Below are 18,743 nucleotides of genomic sequence, written 5' to 3' on the forward strand. Positions count from 1 at the left end.
AATTCTCTCTAGCTAGGCCCTGGCTCTATGGATCCAGACTAGTTACGAAAATGCCTATGTAGGACCTTATGCGGCAGCCGGCTGGTCCGTTCCGTCCGCATCTTAAACCTCTATGGTACCTGCCTTATAGGCATGAGTAAGTCTCTATCTAATGTATGCGGCGGCCGGCTGGTCCGTTCCGTCCGCATCTTAAACCTCTATGGTACCTGCCTTATAGGCATGAGTAGTCTCTATCTAACGTATGCGGCGGCCGGCTGGTCCGTTCCGTCCGCATCTTAAACCTCTATGGTACCTGCCTTATAGGCATGAGTAGTCTCTATCTAACGCTGGCTCTGTGGACCCAGACTAGTTTTTGACTCAGACACTGGTTGTCATCTCGAGTTGTGGGATTCTTAAGACTGGCCCTTGGCCCAGCTTTATCTGTTTGGATATCTAAGGGCCCGAAGATTCGGTCTCTTTATCCTAGGCTATTCTGTACTTCCTGGAGCTCTCGGTGAGTCAGATTGGCCAAAGACGACAAGCACGGCGTTTTAAATAGTGTTCCCACAGCGTTTTCAAAGCAGTACGAGAGAACGTTCTCGTAAGGGAACGTACTTGGTTACTTACGTAACCTCGGTTCCCTTAGAGATAAGGGAACGAGTACTGCGTTGCCTTGCCGTGTTATTGTCTCTTATGGCAGGTGTCTTTTCGCTTCAGTCGATTTAAACCTGTCAAATGGCGGATTCTCTGTGTATTTATACTCTTCTGTCACGTGCAGTTTCGCGCGCTTGACTCTGGCAGAGTGCCAAGCGCCCCGATTGGCTCGCGCTCCTCTGCTGTTCCGCCATTGGTTCGTGCAGTTGCTTTGCACAAGCCAATCAGCACGCTCACGCGAGCTTCTAGCTCTCGCATGTGCTGCAGCAATGCGTTTTAAAATAAAGGCTTCAATATTCTCGAGAAAAGGACTTTTCCCACAGCGTTTTCAACGCAGTACTCGTTCCCTTATCTCTAAGGGAACCGAGGTTACGTAAGTAACCAAGTACCTTTAACCCATTTGAGAGGTGGCCGAAATCAGAATTTAAAATGGACTGAATAAGCTCTCTACGAACTTGAGCGATGCCGCGCTGACGGACCATAGACTATAAAAAAGAGTGACTGACATGTATGCACATAAATCACTGTCACACACTCTCTCAGAGTAATATTAAGTTACTGCATAATACATTTTCAACTAGCAGAATAGTACAGAATCACGATACACAGTCTCACTTGTAGCCATGTCTTTTAACTATTATAATATTTCGAAGGGCAAAAACAGGAACTTTTAATTGGCTTTACATCATCAAGTGTCACTTTAGCGCGAGGCCCTGTGCAGTCGCAGACTTGGTACTGTCAGTAGCATTACCCAGAGCATTAACAGCCTGAGCTAACTCCATCACGTCGAGCTATTTGGGTGATTTCTCAGCCTCTTTGCCCATTTTCTGTTATCCGGGAGTGACGCGAGGCCAAGATGGCGACGGGCGGCTCCGCCCACTTTAGGCTTCAAAAATGCTCTTCAGAAACCTATGGGTGACGTCACGGACACTACGTCCATATTTTTTTACAGTCTATGATTTAGATACACATGTAAACATTATAAAATAATTTTTTGGTAAAGTTTTAGCAATTTTTGTTTGAATTTGAGTTTTTTTCTTTATGTACTGAATAGGGGTCTGCGATAATATCGTAATTGTTGTTTTAACGATGTGTGATTTGACATTATGGAGTATAGCCTGTCTCACACACACACACACACACACACACCCAGAGAGTGTATGCATACTCTACGTGATGTAGTCTTGTAGACTAGACTAGTGCGGGTGCGCATTCAGAGTGCATGCTTTCACTGCGCGAGTTAAGCCCAATTTATACTTCTACGTCGAACTTACGGCGTAGCTACGTCATAGGCTATGTGTAGCGCGCGTACCCTTCGGCGTACCCTGACGTGCACCTCTCCAAAAATGTAACAACGCGTCAACTCTACGCGGACGCAAGCGCTGTGATTGGTCTGCTAGGACCGCTCCCTCGGGTTTCACATGCTCCCTCTGCAAGTGTAATTGCGCGTCAACGCGGACAACGACGCAGAAGTATAAATGAAAACCAACGCGTTGCCTACAGCGTAGAGGCTCCGGCGTAGGTCCGACGCAGAAGTATAAATCAGCCTTTAGTCTTTATATCATTTAGTAATAAATATCACAAGAGTGCAGTTTTTCTCCAAACATCAGCATGATAACAAATGTGATATTGATTTTATACAAGTTTAATAAACAAGAAGTTACTATTGAGTGGCACCATATTGCCTGTTTTTGCTCTATTTCGCCAACAAATATAGTTCAAAACAAAGCCACACACGGCGGTGTTTCCTTACTGAGTGAATCAGCTTTTTGAACGAGTCAGTGGACTAGGACAGATTAAGAGTCAATGCTTCTTTCCTTGAAGAATCAGCCGTTTGAACCTCAGTGATTCGCTAATTAACAGTGTCATGCTGCCACCTACTGGCGGCTTCAATCTCACATTTAAAGAGTCTTTTCTTGTTTTAAATCATTTTAAATATCAATATTCAATATTACAAAGATGGATTATGTTGATACTGATTTCATTTGATTGGTGATAGCCTTATTGTGTCTCATTTTTATAATTGGATTTGATTACATTTATGAAATTGACACAAAAGATGATGCATGAATTTAATTAGGTTTAAAAAGGCTTTATAAAGGTAAAAATCAATTGAAACATATTGGAAAAAATAACTGACCACCACACAGAGTGTGGAGAAGATCAAAACCTCTAGGAGTCGGCTGCCCACGACAGTCCTAAACCTGCCAAAGTACCAACACAATAAACACACTCAGCAAAATATCGGGATTATTTGATGAATAAAAAGGTCATTATGTCATTGAAATAATATTTCACAATATTACTGCTCTTTTTTTTTTTTTATTAAATAAATGCAGCCTTGGTGAGCAGAAGACTTCCTTTAAAAACATAAAAAATCTGACAAATCCCAAACTTTTGAACAGCAGTGTATATATATATATATATATATATATATATATGTACATATATGTAGTACTGTATATATGCACAGGATGTGCAACGCTAGAGCCTTTATGTAAGTGCATTGCATGGTGCGTTCTAGGGCTGACTTCTAATAGTCGAGGATTCGACGATTCGATTCGGAGAGGTCTGATTCGACTATGAACCTCATAGTCGAATACATGGGCGTCAGTTTGGTTTGAAATGTGCTGGGGACAGAGACGCATTCGCATTTTCAGAAGGGCTGGGTACCATTTTTATTTTATTTTTTCGCTTTCGCGCAGGTCCTGTAGCTTACTAATGTAAATAAATAAAAATGTATTCAAAAACCTGCTTCACGTTTTCAGCAGGGCTGCGGAGCGGCTGTGAGTTGACTCCACACGGTTCTCATGTGCGTTAAAAAGCTTTACGTGGTTTAATGTACCTAAACAATGATTACCAAATTCCCCTCTCATGTTGCTCCTCATAACCACTGAAAATGGTAAAAAAATCGAACCCAGAGTCCAATTATTATGGACGTTAACAGATATTAAGCGTTTCTGCTTTACATTTTCAGCAGGGCTGCGGAGCGGCTGTGAGTTGACTCCACACGGTTCTCATGTGCGTCAAAAAGCTGACTCCACACGGTTCTCATGTGCGTCAAAAAGCTGACTCCACGCGGTTCTCATGTGCGTTAAAAAGCTGACTCCACACGGTTCTCATGTGCGTTAAAAAGCTTTACGTTGTTTAATGTACCTAAACAACGATTACCAGATTTCCCTCTCATATTGCTCCTCATAACCACTGAAAATGGTCAAAAAAATCGAACCCAGAGTCCAATTATTATGGACGTTATCTGATATTAAGCGTTTCTGCTTCACATTTTCAGCAGGGCTGCGGAGCGGCTGTGAGTTGACTCCACACGGTTCTCATGTGCGTTAAAAAGCTTTACGTTGTTTAATGTACCTAAACAACGATTACCAGATTTCCCTCTCATATTGCTCCTCATAACCACTGAAAATGGTCAAAAAAATCGAACCCAGAGTCCAATTATTATGGACGTTATCTGATATTAAGCGTTTCTGCTTCACATTTTCAGCAGGGCAGCGGAGCGGCTGTGAGTTGACTCCACGCGGTTCTCATGTGCGTTAAAAAGCTTTACGTGGTTTAATGTACCTAAACAATGATTACCAAATTCCCCTCTCATGTTGCTCCTCATAACCACTGAAAATGGAAAAAAAAATCGAACCCAGAGTCCAATTATTATGGACGTTATCTGATATTAAGCGTTTCTGCTTCACATTTTCAGCAGGGCTGCGGAGCGGCTGTGAGTTGACTCCACACGGTTCTCATGTGCGTTAAAAAGCTGACTCCACACGGTTCTCATGTGCGTTAAAAAGCTGACTCCACACGGTTCTCATGTGCGTTAAAAAGCTGACTCCACACGGTTCTCATGTGCGTTAAAAAGCTTTACATTGTTTAATGTACCTAAACAACGATTACCAAATTTCCCTCTCATGTTGCTCCTCATAACCACTGAAAATGGTAAAAAAAATCGAACCCAGAGTCCAATTATTATAGACGTTATCTGACATTAAGCGTTTCTGCTTCACATTTTCAGCAGGGCAGCGGAGCGGCTGTGAGTTGACTCCACGCGGTTCTCATGGGCGTGAAAAAGCTTTACGTGGTTTAATGTACCTAAACAACCATCACCAAATTTCTCTCTCATATTGCTCCTCATGTTTATGAAATGTTATGATATATGTGTGATATATATGTGTTTTTAGCTCTTTTGTTTGAAATGGAAAAAATCTAGCTGCTATCTAAAAAAAAAAGAAAAAAAAAAAAAGGTTCGACTATCAGTCGACTACGGCAAAATCTAACGAATCAGATTCGACTATGAAAATCCTTAGTCGAAAACAGCCCTAGTGCGTTCGTCCAATCAGTGACACCGACACCACAATTGAACTGAACACGTTATGTGCATGTGTGCAACGTCTGCGTTTTTGCGGGTTTGCGCAGAGATAACTGATAATCGTTTGCACCTTGGAACCTATTTTCGGGAGTGCGTTCTCGAGACACCAGGCACTGTTCTGTGCGGATGAGCGGGCCGGAGCGTGTTAAGGGTTTTCTGTTAGAACGGTGTCGTGTTAGCGGCCGCTAAGTTAATAACTAATGATCTTCGCAATGGAAGTTAATCAATCAAACTAACTTTAGCTGGACAATAACTTTATTCTAGAGCTGCTGTAAAGACAAAACAATCTGTTACTGTAATTTCCTATTATCACTGTAAAGCTGCTGTGAAACAATCCATATTGTTAAAAGCACTATGCAAATGAATGTGACTTGACTTGACTTGGGTAAATATTGTGTAAACTTGACTTGACTTGGGTAAATATGGACGTTAACCCAAAGTTTAGGAATGTACAGCGTGAAATGGCAGTTTATGAATGCCAAGGATCAATTGTTAACCCCGGGTAGATTATGGGCAGTGGTGAAACATGAAGATAACCAAGGAGTTCAGGATGACCCAGGGTTAACTAGCCCTATTGTGCACTCAACATTTTACAATCAAAACTTAAGCTGCTTTCACCTCCCGTCCTCCCCCAATGCAGTGCTAAATGTTGTCTCCTCTGACTGTGGTGTGTGTGTAGGTGGCAGTGTGGACATCGACCTGGAGGTGTTTGTGTGTTGTCTCCTCTGATGCGACTGTGGTGTGTGTGTAGGTGGCAGTGTGGACATCGACCTGGAGGTGTTTGTGTGTTGTCTCCTCTGATGCGACTGTGGTGTGTGTGTAGGTGGCAGTGTGGACATCGACCTGGAGGTGTTTGTGTGTTGTCTCCTCTGATGTGACTGTGGTGTGTGTGTAGGTGGCAGTGTGGACATCGACCTGGAGGTGTTTGTGTGTTGTCTCCTCTGATGTGACTGTGGTGTGTGTGTAGGTGGCAGTGTGGACATCGACCTGGAGGTGTTTGTGAACCGCTCTACGGCCCCGGAGCTGAACTCAGGCCAGCAGCAGCTCGAGGATATACTGGTCCTGCACCTGGACAGGGGGAAAGACTACTTCATCTCCATCACGGGCTCGTACCTGCCCAGCTGCTTCGGCTCGTCTCTCGCCACACTGTGTCTGCTGAGGGAACCCATCCAGGAGATGCCGCTCGACACCGTCAGAGAGCTGGTGAGAGAGACACTCTTCCTGACTGATCCACAAACCGCTGGAGCTTTGAACCATGCATTTGCCAGTCAGCAGTAGGGGGTGTGTCCACTAATGATGGGGGAGGAGAGAGAGTGAGCCAATCAGCAGTAGGGGGCGTGTCCACTAATGATGGGGGAGGAGAGAGAGTGAGCCAATCAGCAGTAGGGGGTGTGTCCACTAATGATGGGGGAGGAGAGAGAGTGAGCCAATCAGCAGTAGGGGGCGTGTCCACTAATGATGGGGGAGGAGAGAGAGTGAGCCAATCAGCAGTAGGGGGCGTGTTCACTCATGATGGGGGAGGAGAGAGAGTGAGCCAATCAGCAGTAGGGGGCGTGTCCACTCATGATGGGGGAGGAGAGAGAGTGAGCCAGTCAGCAGTAGGGGGTGTGTCCACTAATGATGGGGGAGGAGAGAGAGTGAGCCAATCAGCAGTAGGGGGCGTGTCCACTAATGATGGGGGAGGAGAGAGAGTGAGCCAATCAGCAGTAGGGGGCGTGTCCACTCATGATAGGGGAGGAGAGAGAGTGAGCCAATCAGCAGTAGGGGGCGTGTCCACTCATGATGAGGTAGGAGAGAGAGTGAGCCAATCAGCAGTAGGGGGCGTGTCCACTCATGATAGGGGAGGAGAGAGAGTGAGCCAATCAGCAGTAGGGGGCGTGTCCACTCATGGTGAGGTAGGAGAGAGAATGAGCCAATCAGCAGTAGGGGGCGTGTCCACTCATGATGGGGGAGGAGAGAGAGTGAGCCAATCAGCAGTAGGGGGCGTGTCCACTCAGTGTCACATGATTCTTCAGAAATCAGTATAATATGATGATTTGAATAAACAGAAAGTTCAAAAGAACAGCTTTTTTTTTAAATGGAATCTTATCAAATAAAATATCTCAATACATTGCAGATATACTCACTGAATATATATATACCCAACAGATCACTCAGATCATTAGGATCACATCAGCTAAAGATACCAAGGGTTCACTCTAAGCATGGCGAGTCTGCTTTAGCTGTTATGCTGATCCAGCTTCCAGAGGAGATCAGATGTGCTCCTACAGCATCACATTCACATCCAGACTCAAAGCACATCTGTTTAGCTGTGCATTTACTGAATGAGCACTGTGCCGCTGCTCGTCCGCCTGATCACACTGTACTTTATCTCTGCATTCTCCTTTTGATTATAAACTGAACTCATGGCACTGATTGATAATCTGTGAAGGGTATTGTAGTAGTGGGGGAAACCCGATGGTCCTCATGACCAAATTTGTGAGGAAGTGCTCAGCTTTCTGTGGTGGAGTTTGAGAGGGATTGCCTCATGACGGTCAAGAGAACACTGTGGTGACTAGTACAGATTACTGGTCTGGATTGGTGCAGATTACTGGTCTGGATTGGTGTAGATTACTGGTCTGGATTGGTGTAGATTACTGGTCTGGATTGGTGCAGATTACTGGTCTGGATTGGTGCAGATTACTGGTCTGGATTGGTGTAGATTACTGGTCTGGATTGGTGCAGATTACTGGTCTGGATTGGTGTAGATTACTGGTCTGGATTGGTGCAGATTACTGGTCTGGATTGGTGCAGATTACTGGTCTGGATTGGTGCAGATTACTGGTCTGGATTGGTGCAGATTACTGGTCTGGATTGGTGCAGATTACTGGTCTGGATTGGTGTAGATTACTGGTCTGGATTGGTGCAGATTACTGGTCTGGATTGGTGTAGATTACTGGTCTGGATTGGTGCAGATTACTGGTCTGGATTGGTGTAGATTACTGGTCTGGATTGGTGCAGATTACTGGTCTGGATTGGTGCAGATTACTGGTCTGGATTGGTGTAGATTACTGGTCTGGATTGGTGCAGATTACTGGTCTGGATTGGTGCAGATTACTGGTCTGGATTGGTGCAGATTACTGGTCTGGATTGGTGCAGATTACTGGTCTGGATTGGTGCAGATTACTGGTCTGGATTGGTGTAGATTACTGGTCTGGATTGGTGCAGATTACTGGTCTGGATTGGTGCAGATTACTGGTCTGGATTGGTGCAGATTACTGGTCTAGATTGGTGCAGATTACTGGTCTGGATTGGTGCAGATTACTGGTCTGGATTGGTACAGATTACTGGTCTGGATTGGTGCAGATTACTGGTCTGGATTGGTGCAGATTACTGGTCTGGATTGGTGCAGATTACTGGTCTGGATTGGTACAGATTACTGGTCTGGATTGGTGCAGATTACTGGTCTGGATTGGTGCAGATTACTGGTCTGGATTGGTGCAGATTACTGGTCTGGATTGGTGCAGATTACTGGTCTGGATTGGTGCAGATTACTGGTCTGGTGAGCTCAGATAATCCACGGTATATGAACATCCACTGAAGAATACTGACCGTCATGGGGAAATCTCAGAGTCAAAATAAGATACACCGGTGTTTTGCCAGATGAGAAGTTTATTCTATGTATCATCTTTTTACTATTTTAATTCATTTTACTCTAATTCATTTTATAACTGTATCATTTATCTCTTTAAATTCCTTTTATAACTGTTGTAATTTACCTTGCTTTTATTTTGTGTCTATTTTCTATGCAAAGCTCTATGCATTGCTATAGTGTGATTATTTTAATTCCTTTCTATGTAAAGCTATTGAATTGCCTTGCCTTTTGTAACATTAAAATGGTCTTTTCTTTTTATCAGTTCGATGGGTCCTTGTCTCTAGGTTTAGATTCAAAAAGGCCTTTTGCAATCAGCCAATGGAGACATTTCTGGACCGTATTTAAATGTTCTATTATCATAAACTTGGTTAAAAGCCATAATTATCTGGGAATTATTAATTTGCCTCATATTTTGTGTGTTATATCAGAGTCTGAAGTCAAAAAGCCAGACGAGTGACACAGAGACTGATAAACCTCAAGAAATCCCCAAGGAATTATGGATGATGGTGGACCATCTCTTCCGTTATGCAAAAAAGCAGGTCAGGACTTGCTGAAACTCGTCTCTTCGCCTGTGTAAAAACATTCAAACTGTGCTTTTGTGATTCTGTGCTGCTGTTTGTCTTTGTTATGGCCTCCCATTGAGCTCCTCTCCATAGAAACACCAACACTAAAGCAGGAATCTGGCCAGCGCTTGCCTTGGGAGTTGTTCAGGAACAAGAATTTAACATTCCCCGAATCCTGCTTTGTTGTTGAGAGAGGCCGGACTGAGTTACTCATGTGATTGACTGAACTGATTGTAAATTAAACTTTAAAGGACAATGACTGGAGTTCATCCAAGGACTTTGAAAGCAGACCTGATGAAGTGTGTGTGTGTTACAGGAAGACCTGTTTCAGCAGCCCGGCCTGCGCAGTGAGTTCGAGGAGATTCGGGATTGTTTGGACACGGGCAGCTTGGACACTCTCCGTATCCTTCCACACGCTCACTGTATAATAAATGTCTGTGGTCTGAACTGACTCGAACTGAACCCTTTATTTCTGGATAATTCCAGATATTAAAATGACTATTTTTGCCACTGCATAAATAGACCAGGTGAAAGAAAGGACATATTCCAATTGCAGTCCAATGGAATAAATAATTCATGGGATACTGTACTGGTTAACATGTTCTTTTTCACATTAGAAAAACAGAATAAAAAAGAAAAAAGACAAACATAACGTAAAAAATATTTACGTCGCATTAAAGTGCTCCTATTATCTTATTTTAAAGGTTCCTGAGGTCTTCTGCAACAGCATTACATGCATCCAAGGTCATAAAATCCACTGAAGCATCAGCTCTTTTCTCTCAGTGTCTGAAACGCTCCGATAAAGATTCAGTCTCTCTAAACCCCGCCTCTCTGAGAGCTGCTCTGCTCTGATTGGTTAGAAACCAAACGCTCATTATCATGTCTGAATCTCAGCTCTTGATCACACAGTGATACGAACAGTAACGATGTCTCATCCTTTGGAAGTGCGTCAAAGTATATTTGCTTTCTCAGCTCGGAAAACTCTTCCAGTCTCATCTACAACTACAGCGTTTGAGGGCGGAGCGAAGCAGACGCTGTTCAGCCAATCACAGGCTGGCATTATGCAAATTAATAACAAATTAGCAGATTCAGCAGAATTACTGACGACTCGTTTCATGCAGTTCGATTCTTTCTTTTGGGAGACAAAAATTCTATTACACACTACATGACAGGGAAAAACATAATAGGAGTACTTTAAAAATTTAATTATTAAGAAACATAAATAAATACTAAAATTTTAATACAGTAGTCAACTTTAACTCAAACGTTTTGCCTATTGAAGTGTTCAGGTCTTTATAGGCCTAATAATATAGTATGACTCAAACTACTTTACACACACACTTCAGTTATTTCCAGTGATGTGAAAAAGCTGTGCTTCTAGTTAAGGACATTTACATGTAATCATGTAGCAGATCTTTTATCCTACAACATGAGCCACCAGTGAAGGCGCTCTGCTGTAGTGAACGATGATGATAATGACCCTTGACCTGAGCGCTGTCAGCCGGCAGTAATCACTCCGTGGCCGAAGCCCTGCTCCTGTTCCTCGACGCTCTTCCCGAACCCGTCATTCCCTTCTCCGTCTACCAGCAGTGCCTGGACATCAGCGCCGACAGCAGCCAGTGCAGACAGGTGTGTGTGTGTGTGTGTGTGTGTGTGTGTGTGTGTGTGTGTGTGTGTGTTACTCTGACTCTCACCCACATCAGCGCCGACAGCAGCCAGTGCAGACAGGTGTGTGTGTGTGTGTGTGTGTGTGTGTGTGTTTATGAGACCTTACTCTGTGTTACTCTTACACACATGCTGTTGGACATAAGTGCCGACAGGTGTGTGTGTGTGTGTGTGTGTGTGTGTGTGTGTGTGTGTGTGTGTGTGTATATGTTACATTCGAGTCTGAAAGAGTGCACATCAAAAATCTAGTGCACTGTCACTAAAGTGTCTTTTTTATATTAAAGCTTTTCTCGGTAAACAAACAAGTTATGAATATAGCATGTAAAAATTATCCAAACAATAATAAAACATTCTAAACCGCCTGAATAAAAACACAAAACATCTCTACTTCAGTGTATCTTAATAACCCCAGTTGCATTTTCTTATTTATAACAACAACATTAATATTAACAACAGGCGAAATAAACTTACAAAGTCTAATGTTTTCAAATGGAGAACATAAATAAATGACAGGGGAGTCTATCAACTCTTATTTATATAAGCATGAATATAAGCATAAATATAAGCATTTGTTTTAAAGTACAGTTTTAAAAGGTGTGTGTGTTGTTTAATAGACTAAAGAGTGAAGAGACTGTAATATACATTACTCATGCATTCACTGAATACGCAGATATTATCAGAAAAGTCCATCTCATCCGGCATGTTGTCAGAATAATTCAATATTAGTTTTTATCAGTCTAGATTATGAAATACCTGACAGTGCACTGTTTTTATCTGCGTTTACACAGAGAATAATTCATTTCCACAGAGCTGTAATTATTTAGATGTTTATTAGCAAAATAAAGTTTAATTCAGTGCTTTTATATCCAACATGCACTCATTCATGGCTGTTTTATATAATTCATGGAAAGTTACGTCTTTATTGGGACAGGACTTGACAGATTACGTGACTCGAGTTTATATTACATGTGAAGCATTTATGTAACATCTCATTTGCGCATTAACGGCTATTATGTTGAATAAAGTTTATTAATTAAAGAAGTTATTTTACCGTTGAACACCGTTGTTGACTCGTCTCCCCTCAGACACGATGCTTTAAAGTCCCCCTGTGGTGTAAATCCAGCTTTTAGTGTTGTTTATGTGTCTATGTGGTGTTTTTAATATGCTTTAAGACAATCCATGTGTAAGTTCATAAGTCGACAGCATTGCTGAGTATTTCCTCCTTAAAACTGCAGTGAACCAAAGACAGTCTCAAAAACACGCTTTGACATCGCTGGTGTTTCTGACGTCACAAACTACCTTGTAACCAATCAGATCAGCGTGTGATCGTCAACCAGTGGATCTCTGAGCTGACTGAGTGAGTGGAGGCGGGGCTCATCTGCATATTCATAGAAACGTGCATACTAAATGAGGCAAGGGTGTCGAGTTACATTCAAAATATTTTAAGGCATGAAGATTTTTTTTTTTTCTAGGAAAAAACTTTTAAATATGTAATTTTGGTGATTAAAGATGAGTTTTAAGGGATGAAATGATGGACTACAGGGGGACTTTAATGGCTGTCGTGCAATTCTCAAAACGCCCACAAGATTATCGGTGAATCCGATATTACAATCCGATACCTGATTATGGGAAAATGCTTAAATATCGGAAGAAATATCAGTAGAACCGATTATCGGTCTTGTCAAGTTGAAATGTTTAATGTAGTGTTATAAAGTGCCCCTATTATGCTTTTTCAGATATTATTGTTCATGTAGTTTGTAATATACTTGAAATAATAATATCTGCAAAGTGGCAGTAAAACAATAAACCAGAAAATGTTCTAGCTTTTGCTTTATCATCAATATATTTGTGTAACATTTCATTTTTCTTTCTGTGCGCAGATCATTTCCACTCTACCTCAGTGCCATAGGAATGTGTTTAACTATTTGACGGCCTTCCTTCAGGAGCTGCTGAAGCACTCGGCACACAATCGGCTGGACGCCGCTATCTTAGGTCGGTTGACGATGCGCTTTCACTTCTTGTTTTGTGTGTATTTTTGTCTGCAGATTTTGAGAGCACAGGCCAGTTTCAGTGGAAAGCAGAACTCAAACTTTGACTTTGCATTCTGTAATTTCAATGTTATTATTAGTCATCAAAACATTATTTACACCTTTGCTCATGTGCGCTTGGTGAAGGAAAGAAGAAAGCATGAGGTTCTGATGCAGTCGTGGAAACCGTCACTAAACTGGTACGTTTCTGTGGTTTACAGGCCCGATCTTCGCTGGCCTGTTGCTGCGGTCGCCCACAAAGCAAGATCTCACAGAGAAAAGGAAGGTGAAGGAGTTCTTCCAGCATTTCTTGGTCCAGACGCCCTCCGACAGAGACTTTCATGATAAATCACCCCAATAATGGACTCCTTATTTCACATGCCTAGTTTCTTCCAGGTGTCAGCAGAATTATGCCCATGCATTTTGTAGTTGCCATTTAATTCACAGCATTTTAAACCGTTATTGAAAATAATTGGTTTTATTGCAAATCAGATGGGAGTTTTTATTTGAAAAATAATGGTTATTTAATGAAATATATTTGTATTTTCGATGTTTGTAAATACAATACAGCTGTTATTTTATATTAAATCTGAACAATCATAATAATCTCAGCGTTTGACTCTTCTTTGATCATATTAGGAGTGTGGATGCAAAATCACATAGAGGATTTCATTATTTTACCATGTATATCTTTGTCTTTTATGTTCATGCTCATTTTCAAGATTTTTCTCAGACAATCTCAATCTCACAAGCATTAAAATAATGACTGATTTAAGAGAATATTATGCAATTACATAATAATTAGTTCAGTCACTCAGTCATTATTTCAATATTGAGCATTTACTTAGCTGATAACATCATTTGTAATAAAAAAAAGTAAATATGAAATATAAATATATAGCAAAGTCTTAGAAAATAATTGAAGATAATAATAATTAATGCCTTAAAAAGGTTTTAAATTAGAGCAGAAAGTCTCAAATTCATAAAGTAATGCCATTAAATGCTATATGCACTGAAAAAACTGATTCTTCCTCAGTATTTGTGTCTTGTTTTCCAGACCAGTACATCTTAACATTCTTAAATCAAGATACATTTACTTAAGAAGAAAAATTTTTGTTTTCTGAGAAACTGGTCAAGTTTATGATTTAAACAAAAACAAATATCTATCAGTGGGATATAAAAAGTTGTTTCCCCTTTGAATTAAGTAGATCCTTCTGAGCCCATTAGCTGATAATGGATTTGTTGCTCTTTAAATCATAAACTCACTGAATTTTGATATGTTTTTGGATTTTTCTTCTCAAGTAGGGACATTTTCCCAGTCATCCCAATGGCAAACGTGTCCCAATTGGCCCTAAATGTATGTATATAGACATTTGCACTGGAAAACATGACAGAAATCCTGAGAAGGGCATCACTTTATTGCAGTATGATCAGAAGGGACAGTAAAAGTGATGTTCATATACTAGTGCTTGAGAGAAGTATTCAAGCAGTAAAAAGGGTCTTTATTTTATTGTATCTAATTAAATGAATTAAAAAGTGATGTAGATGGATATGAAGTGGTATGTTGAATCGTTAGCAGTGTGTTGTGTGCTGTTGTGAGTGTGTGTGACTCTGAATCGAGCGATCTGAGCTGATCTGGAGTCAGTATGAGCTGCTGCTCTTCATGATGCTGCCTCTGAGGAATGAAGACAGGAGCCGATACACAACATTACACGGGCCTCGAGCGTCTCTATAACACTGGTAAACCCATCAGACCATTTTTATCCTCTTGATGTAAAGCTGTAAGAGCGTGGCGTTGTCGTTCTGATATTTTAATGGCCTGTCTCGATACCATTCGAGTTTCTGTTCAATGCTAACGGGCTAAATCTGTTAGCATTCATCCCATACCCTACATGTCAGTTCTTTAACCATCACATAGTCACCATTTTCAGAGTGTTTTACACTTTAACGGGTTTAAACGACAAGTGAACTGCGCTTTTGTCTAACGATAGTGAATAATATAGTCTATAAACCGGTGTTAACGGCGTGCTAATGAAGCTAACGCCTGTCATTGATGGGACTAGCACTTTAGCCTGTTAGCTTCTCTGTGCAGTCAGTCTTAATTAAAACACCACCGTTTTAATTATTACATGAAATATGTGTGGCTTAATTATTTCAGCCCTTTTGTGTTGGGGATGTTATTCATGTTGATCGGACCGAAGCAGATGAACTAATGACTGGAGCTTCAATACACAGGTGAGCTAATCAGTTAGCAGGACTGACATGACAGTTTGTTTTTATGGAAAATGAATATATCGCATGCATGACCGCTTGTCATTAATGGCCGCATGGTAATTATGATCTCTAATATGTTTGCGGGTTTCTCTAAATGTGCGTTTACATTGATAAATGTGAACATGTTCATGCTTGACTTGTGATTGTCATCAATGTCAAAGTGAACATGGAAACTTCTAGAAAGTGTCCAGGATGACAGAGGCTGATAAACTCACCTGTTTCAAGACTTATTGTGTTAAAACCAGGACGGGTTTTGTTGTTGTTGTCACAGTTTGTCCATTACTTTGAGACATAATGTCCTCTTTGTAACTGTCTAGTCGTGTGAGAAAAGCATTCTTGTGTCTCACATCATATCAGCTGCCTTCCCAGACAGTGTTTTCCAGCATTATAACCTAGCAAACTGCTCTCTAGACAGCGTTATAACCTAGCAAACTGCTCTCTAGACAGCATTATAACCTAGTAAGTCTAGCATCATAATCTCAAGACATTTGATTGAAATATTGGGGTGTCATAGGTGTGTATAATGTGTCAGCTAGCGAAGTGTTGTGACACAGCCCTTGTGTCTGGACAGTTGTGTGTTTTAGGTTAGTTTTGTTCAGATCAGTGTGTGTGTGTTTGTTATAGTAACATGAAAACAGTGGTTTCATTTTACAAATGCTCCTTTTCCCTGATTGTTTAGTAGTTCTACTAACACCGGCCAAAAATAGTTTCCCTGCATTGTCCTACTTTCTCGTGACTGTATGAATCAGCAATTTTCCAAGACATTATGTTGTTGTTTTATTGAAACCCCATTTATTACAACCAAACTGTTCAACTTTGTGGCAGATTTGTGCATTTGAAAGTGCTTACACTGATTTAAATGTACCTAGAAATGAGCATTTTTAACTCACGTTTAGCTTGAAAATGCTCACATAACACTGTTACGCTTCTCGATGATAATAACCTGCGTTTATTATAATGATTCAGTGTTATTTTAGTATTACTATTATTTTAGTTATATACTATTGTAGTATTTATTAATATTTTGAATGAACTATTATTTTAATTTTAGTTATGTTCCTTTTTCATCCATACATATATTTCTAATTTAAAGGAAAAAATTATATCTTATCTTTTATTTAATGTACAGAAAATAATTTGTATTGGTTTTAGTTCGAGCTGCACGATTTTGGATCAAATGAGAATCATGATTTGTGTTGTTTCAAATATGGATCACGATTCTGAACAGACAAAATTAAAAAATATGTAAATTAGGCTACTAGAGGTTCTGACAAAATATTAAACAATGTTTAATTAGAATGAATATTTAAAAAATCAGTTGAATGAATGATTCAGTGACTCACTCATAAAGACTTCACTTGTTTCATTACTGGATGAATCAGTGTTTTTAAAGGAAAGTCTTTAATTAATGGTTAAATGTAAAACACATTTTTAACCGTCGCTTGTCTCCACCTACTGGTGTAACGATGTAATGATGCAATCTTTGTTTGAAGCAACAAGTTACTTTCAAAAGGTGATTTACTCTATTCTGATCACTACTGTAGACATCAGTGTTAATATCTGAACTATAAACCTTTAGTTATTGATGTCATCATCCAGCTCAGTTCAGTTCTCATATAGTGGTGTCAATGCAGGAGATCAGTGATATTGTTGAATATTTCAGTCCAATCCTGTTCTCAGTTTGACTAACGAATGTTGTCTTTAACCTCTTTAAACTCGTTCCAGCCGCAACAAAAGCAAGCGCGTGGACACAAACCCGGGACTGAGCTTTTCCGTCAGGATCATGGGAGAGAATGGTCCTCTCACAGAGTCAGCCATGCTCTTTGAGGACGAGGAGGAAGACGTGGACAAACTGTGCCGAGAGGAGGACGACGAGGACAAGATGCCCCGCTTCGAGCAGGACGAGGACGAGCTGATCTCGGGCCCGTCGTCGTCCTCAGGCCGCATCTACGACCGCACGACGGTGCTGATCGAGCAGGACCCGATCCGCCTGGACGAGGAGGGCGAGGAGGACATGGCGTTCGGGGAGGGCGAGGGGGACGAGGGCTCGCTGGCCTTCATGTGTGACCCCGACGGCATGTCGCAGGGGTACATTCACCACACCATCTCACCGGACCAGATCCAGTTCATCATCAACCCCGGGTCGACCCCTATGCCTCGAAACATCGAGGGCGCCACGCTCACGCTGCACTCCGAGTGTCCCGAGACCAAGCAGAGAGAGGTGAGGAACCACACGCCGTTCGTTAGAAAGAGCGTCGACTTATTGCTGACGTTAGGGCTGTCACTTTTTATTCGATATTCGAATATGCATTCGAACATGATGTGAAATATCCAAAATCGAACTATAAATAAACTATCTGGTTTTTAAAGTGCCATGTTTTACAGTCTATGATTAGACCATTTGCTTTTTATTTTATTGTTTGCCATCTCATCCAGTAGCGGCCGCTCTAACCGCATCGTAGCGTAGGCCCGTGACCAAATCAAGAGAATAACAGCCAATAGCCAGCTTGTTTTGAAAATGGAAGATAACGACAAGACTAAAGAGACCGCGCTGTAATTCCTGCCTATTACACACACACACACACACACACACACACGCACGACCAACAGAAAAGACGCGTGTCCGTATCGAGTATCTAAGTATTCAAGCCAGTATCTTTCGGGCTTGAAGAAACCATAACACACAAATTTAACCTGTTAGTTTGTTTTGTCAAGTGTCCTCATAAGAGCAGTCTTAAATTATTTAAATAAAGTCTTAAATGAACGTAGAGATGTGAGAAAATGGGACGTGTGTCAGATCGCGTCTCTGTCCGCAGCGGCTGGTCTTAAAGTGTCATTAATGTTAATCAAAGAGCAAAGGTAAGAGAGTACATTACTCACTCAGACCCGGCGGCAGGAGGATTATTATACCGCTAGCCTAATCATGAATGCACTCCGCTATCTTTAACACATCTCCGGCGAACGGCTTCTTCACGCAAAAGAACAACTACATGAAGCGCAGTGAAATTCAGCAACCATGTGGCGTTTCCTGATGGATCGAGGTTGTTCGTTAACTTCATTTTACATTTTACTCGTAGATATTCGAATACATTCGAATACATTGCTTGATATTTGATATCCGTTCTAAAGTGACAGCCCTAGCTGACACTGAAACTCTGAGAACTCAGGGCTCCAGACTGCGACCAAAATTTGAGAGTGTACGACTGAATTTTACATCCAGGCACACATGCACACACACCAGTAAATTTGGCCACTGTAACTGGCTAATGTGCGGAGGGGGAGGGTCCTAGAGATAATCGAGCGCGCGTAAACGTCTGTGGGAAGGAGACGGAGACAGATATCAGGGTCACAGACACAGTCGGAGGATGATTCAGAGTCAGAGGTTTGTGAGGGGATAAAGCCCGAACCCACCATCTCCGGGAAGACTGGCTGAGAGAGTTCAGCTGGCTGAGGAGCTGTAAGGAGACGAACTCCATGAACTGCGCATGTTGCAGGCGCTACCCCAGAACTGCGGGGAACACGATGTTTGCAGACAGTGCACTTCGCAGTTTAAACACAATACACTAGTTAGA

General features: G+C 41.5%; 3 protein-coding genes across 6 annotated transcripts in view; 2 read left to right on the forward strand and 1 right to left on the reverse strand.

The window, feature by feature from the left end:
- Positions 1-13,503, forward strand: part of inpp5b (inositol polyphosphate-5-phosphatase B) — a 51,317-nt gene extending 37,814 nt beyond the window's left edge. For all 4 annotated transcript variants that reach the window (XM_081388468.1, XM_081388465.1, XM_081388466.1 and 1 more), the window contains 6 exons: positions 5,976-6,211; positions 9,071-9,181; positions 9,522-9,606; positions 10,707-10,834; positions 12,751-12,862; positions 13,119-13,503. In XM_081388468.1, the coding sequence (XP_081244594.1) occupies positions 5,976-6,211; positions 9,071-9,181; positions 9,522-9,606; positions 10,707-10,834; positions 12,751-12,862; positions 13,119-13,258 (812 nt within the window). In that variant the 3' untranslated portion in view covers positions 13,259-13,503. The remainder of the gene's footprint in view (positions 1-5,975; positions 6,212-9,070; positions 9,182-9,521; positions 9,607-10,706; positions 10,835-12,750; positions 12,863-13,118) is intronic.
- LOC308704148 (NLR family CARD domain-containing protein 3-like) overlaps positions 1-18,743 on the reverse strand; it is a 1,230,758-nt gene that overhangs the window by 1,007,690 nt on the left and 204,325 nt on the right. The gene's annotated exons all lie outside the window — the stretch shown is intronic.
- Positions 14,520-18,743, forward strand: part of mtf1 (metal-regulatory transcription factor 1) — a 28,122-nt gene continuing 23,898 nt past the window's right edge. The window contains exons 1-3 of the mRNA XM_081389102.1: positions 14,520-14,637; positions 15,056-15,132; positions 16,897-17,392. Coding sequence (XP_081245228.1) covers positions 15,110-15,132; positions 16,897-17,392 — 519 coding nt within the window. The 5' untranslated portion in view covers positions 14,520-14,637; positions 15,056-15,109. The remainder of the gene's footprint in view (positions 14,638-15,055; positions 15,133-16,896; positions 17,393-18,743) is intronic.

Source organism: Scardinius erythrophthalmus (genome assembly GCF_964197995.2).
Source record: "Scardinius erythrophthalmus genome assembly, chromosome: 16".
Taxonomy (NCBI): domain Eukaryota; kingdom Metazoa; phylum Chordata; class Actinopteri; order Cypriniformes; family Leuciscidae; genus Scardinius; species Scardinius erythrophthalmus.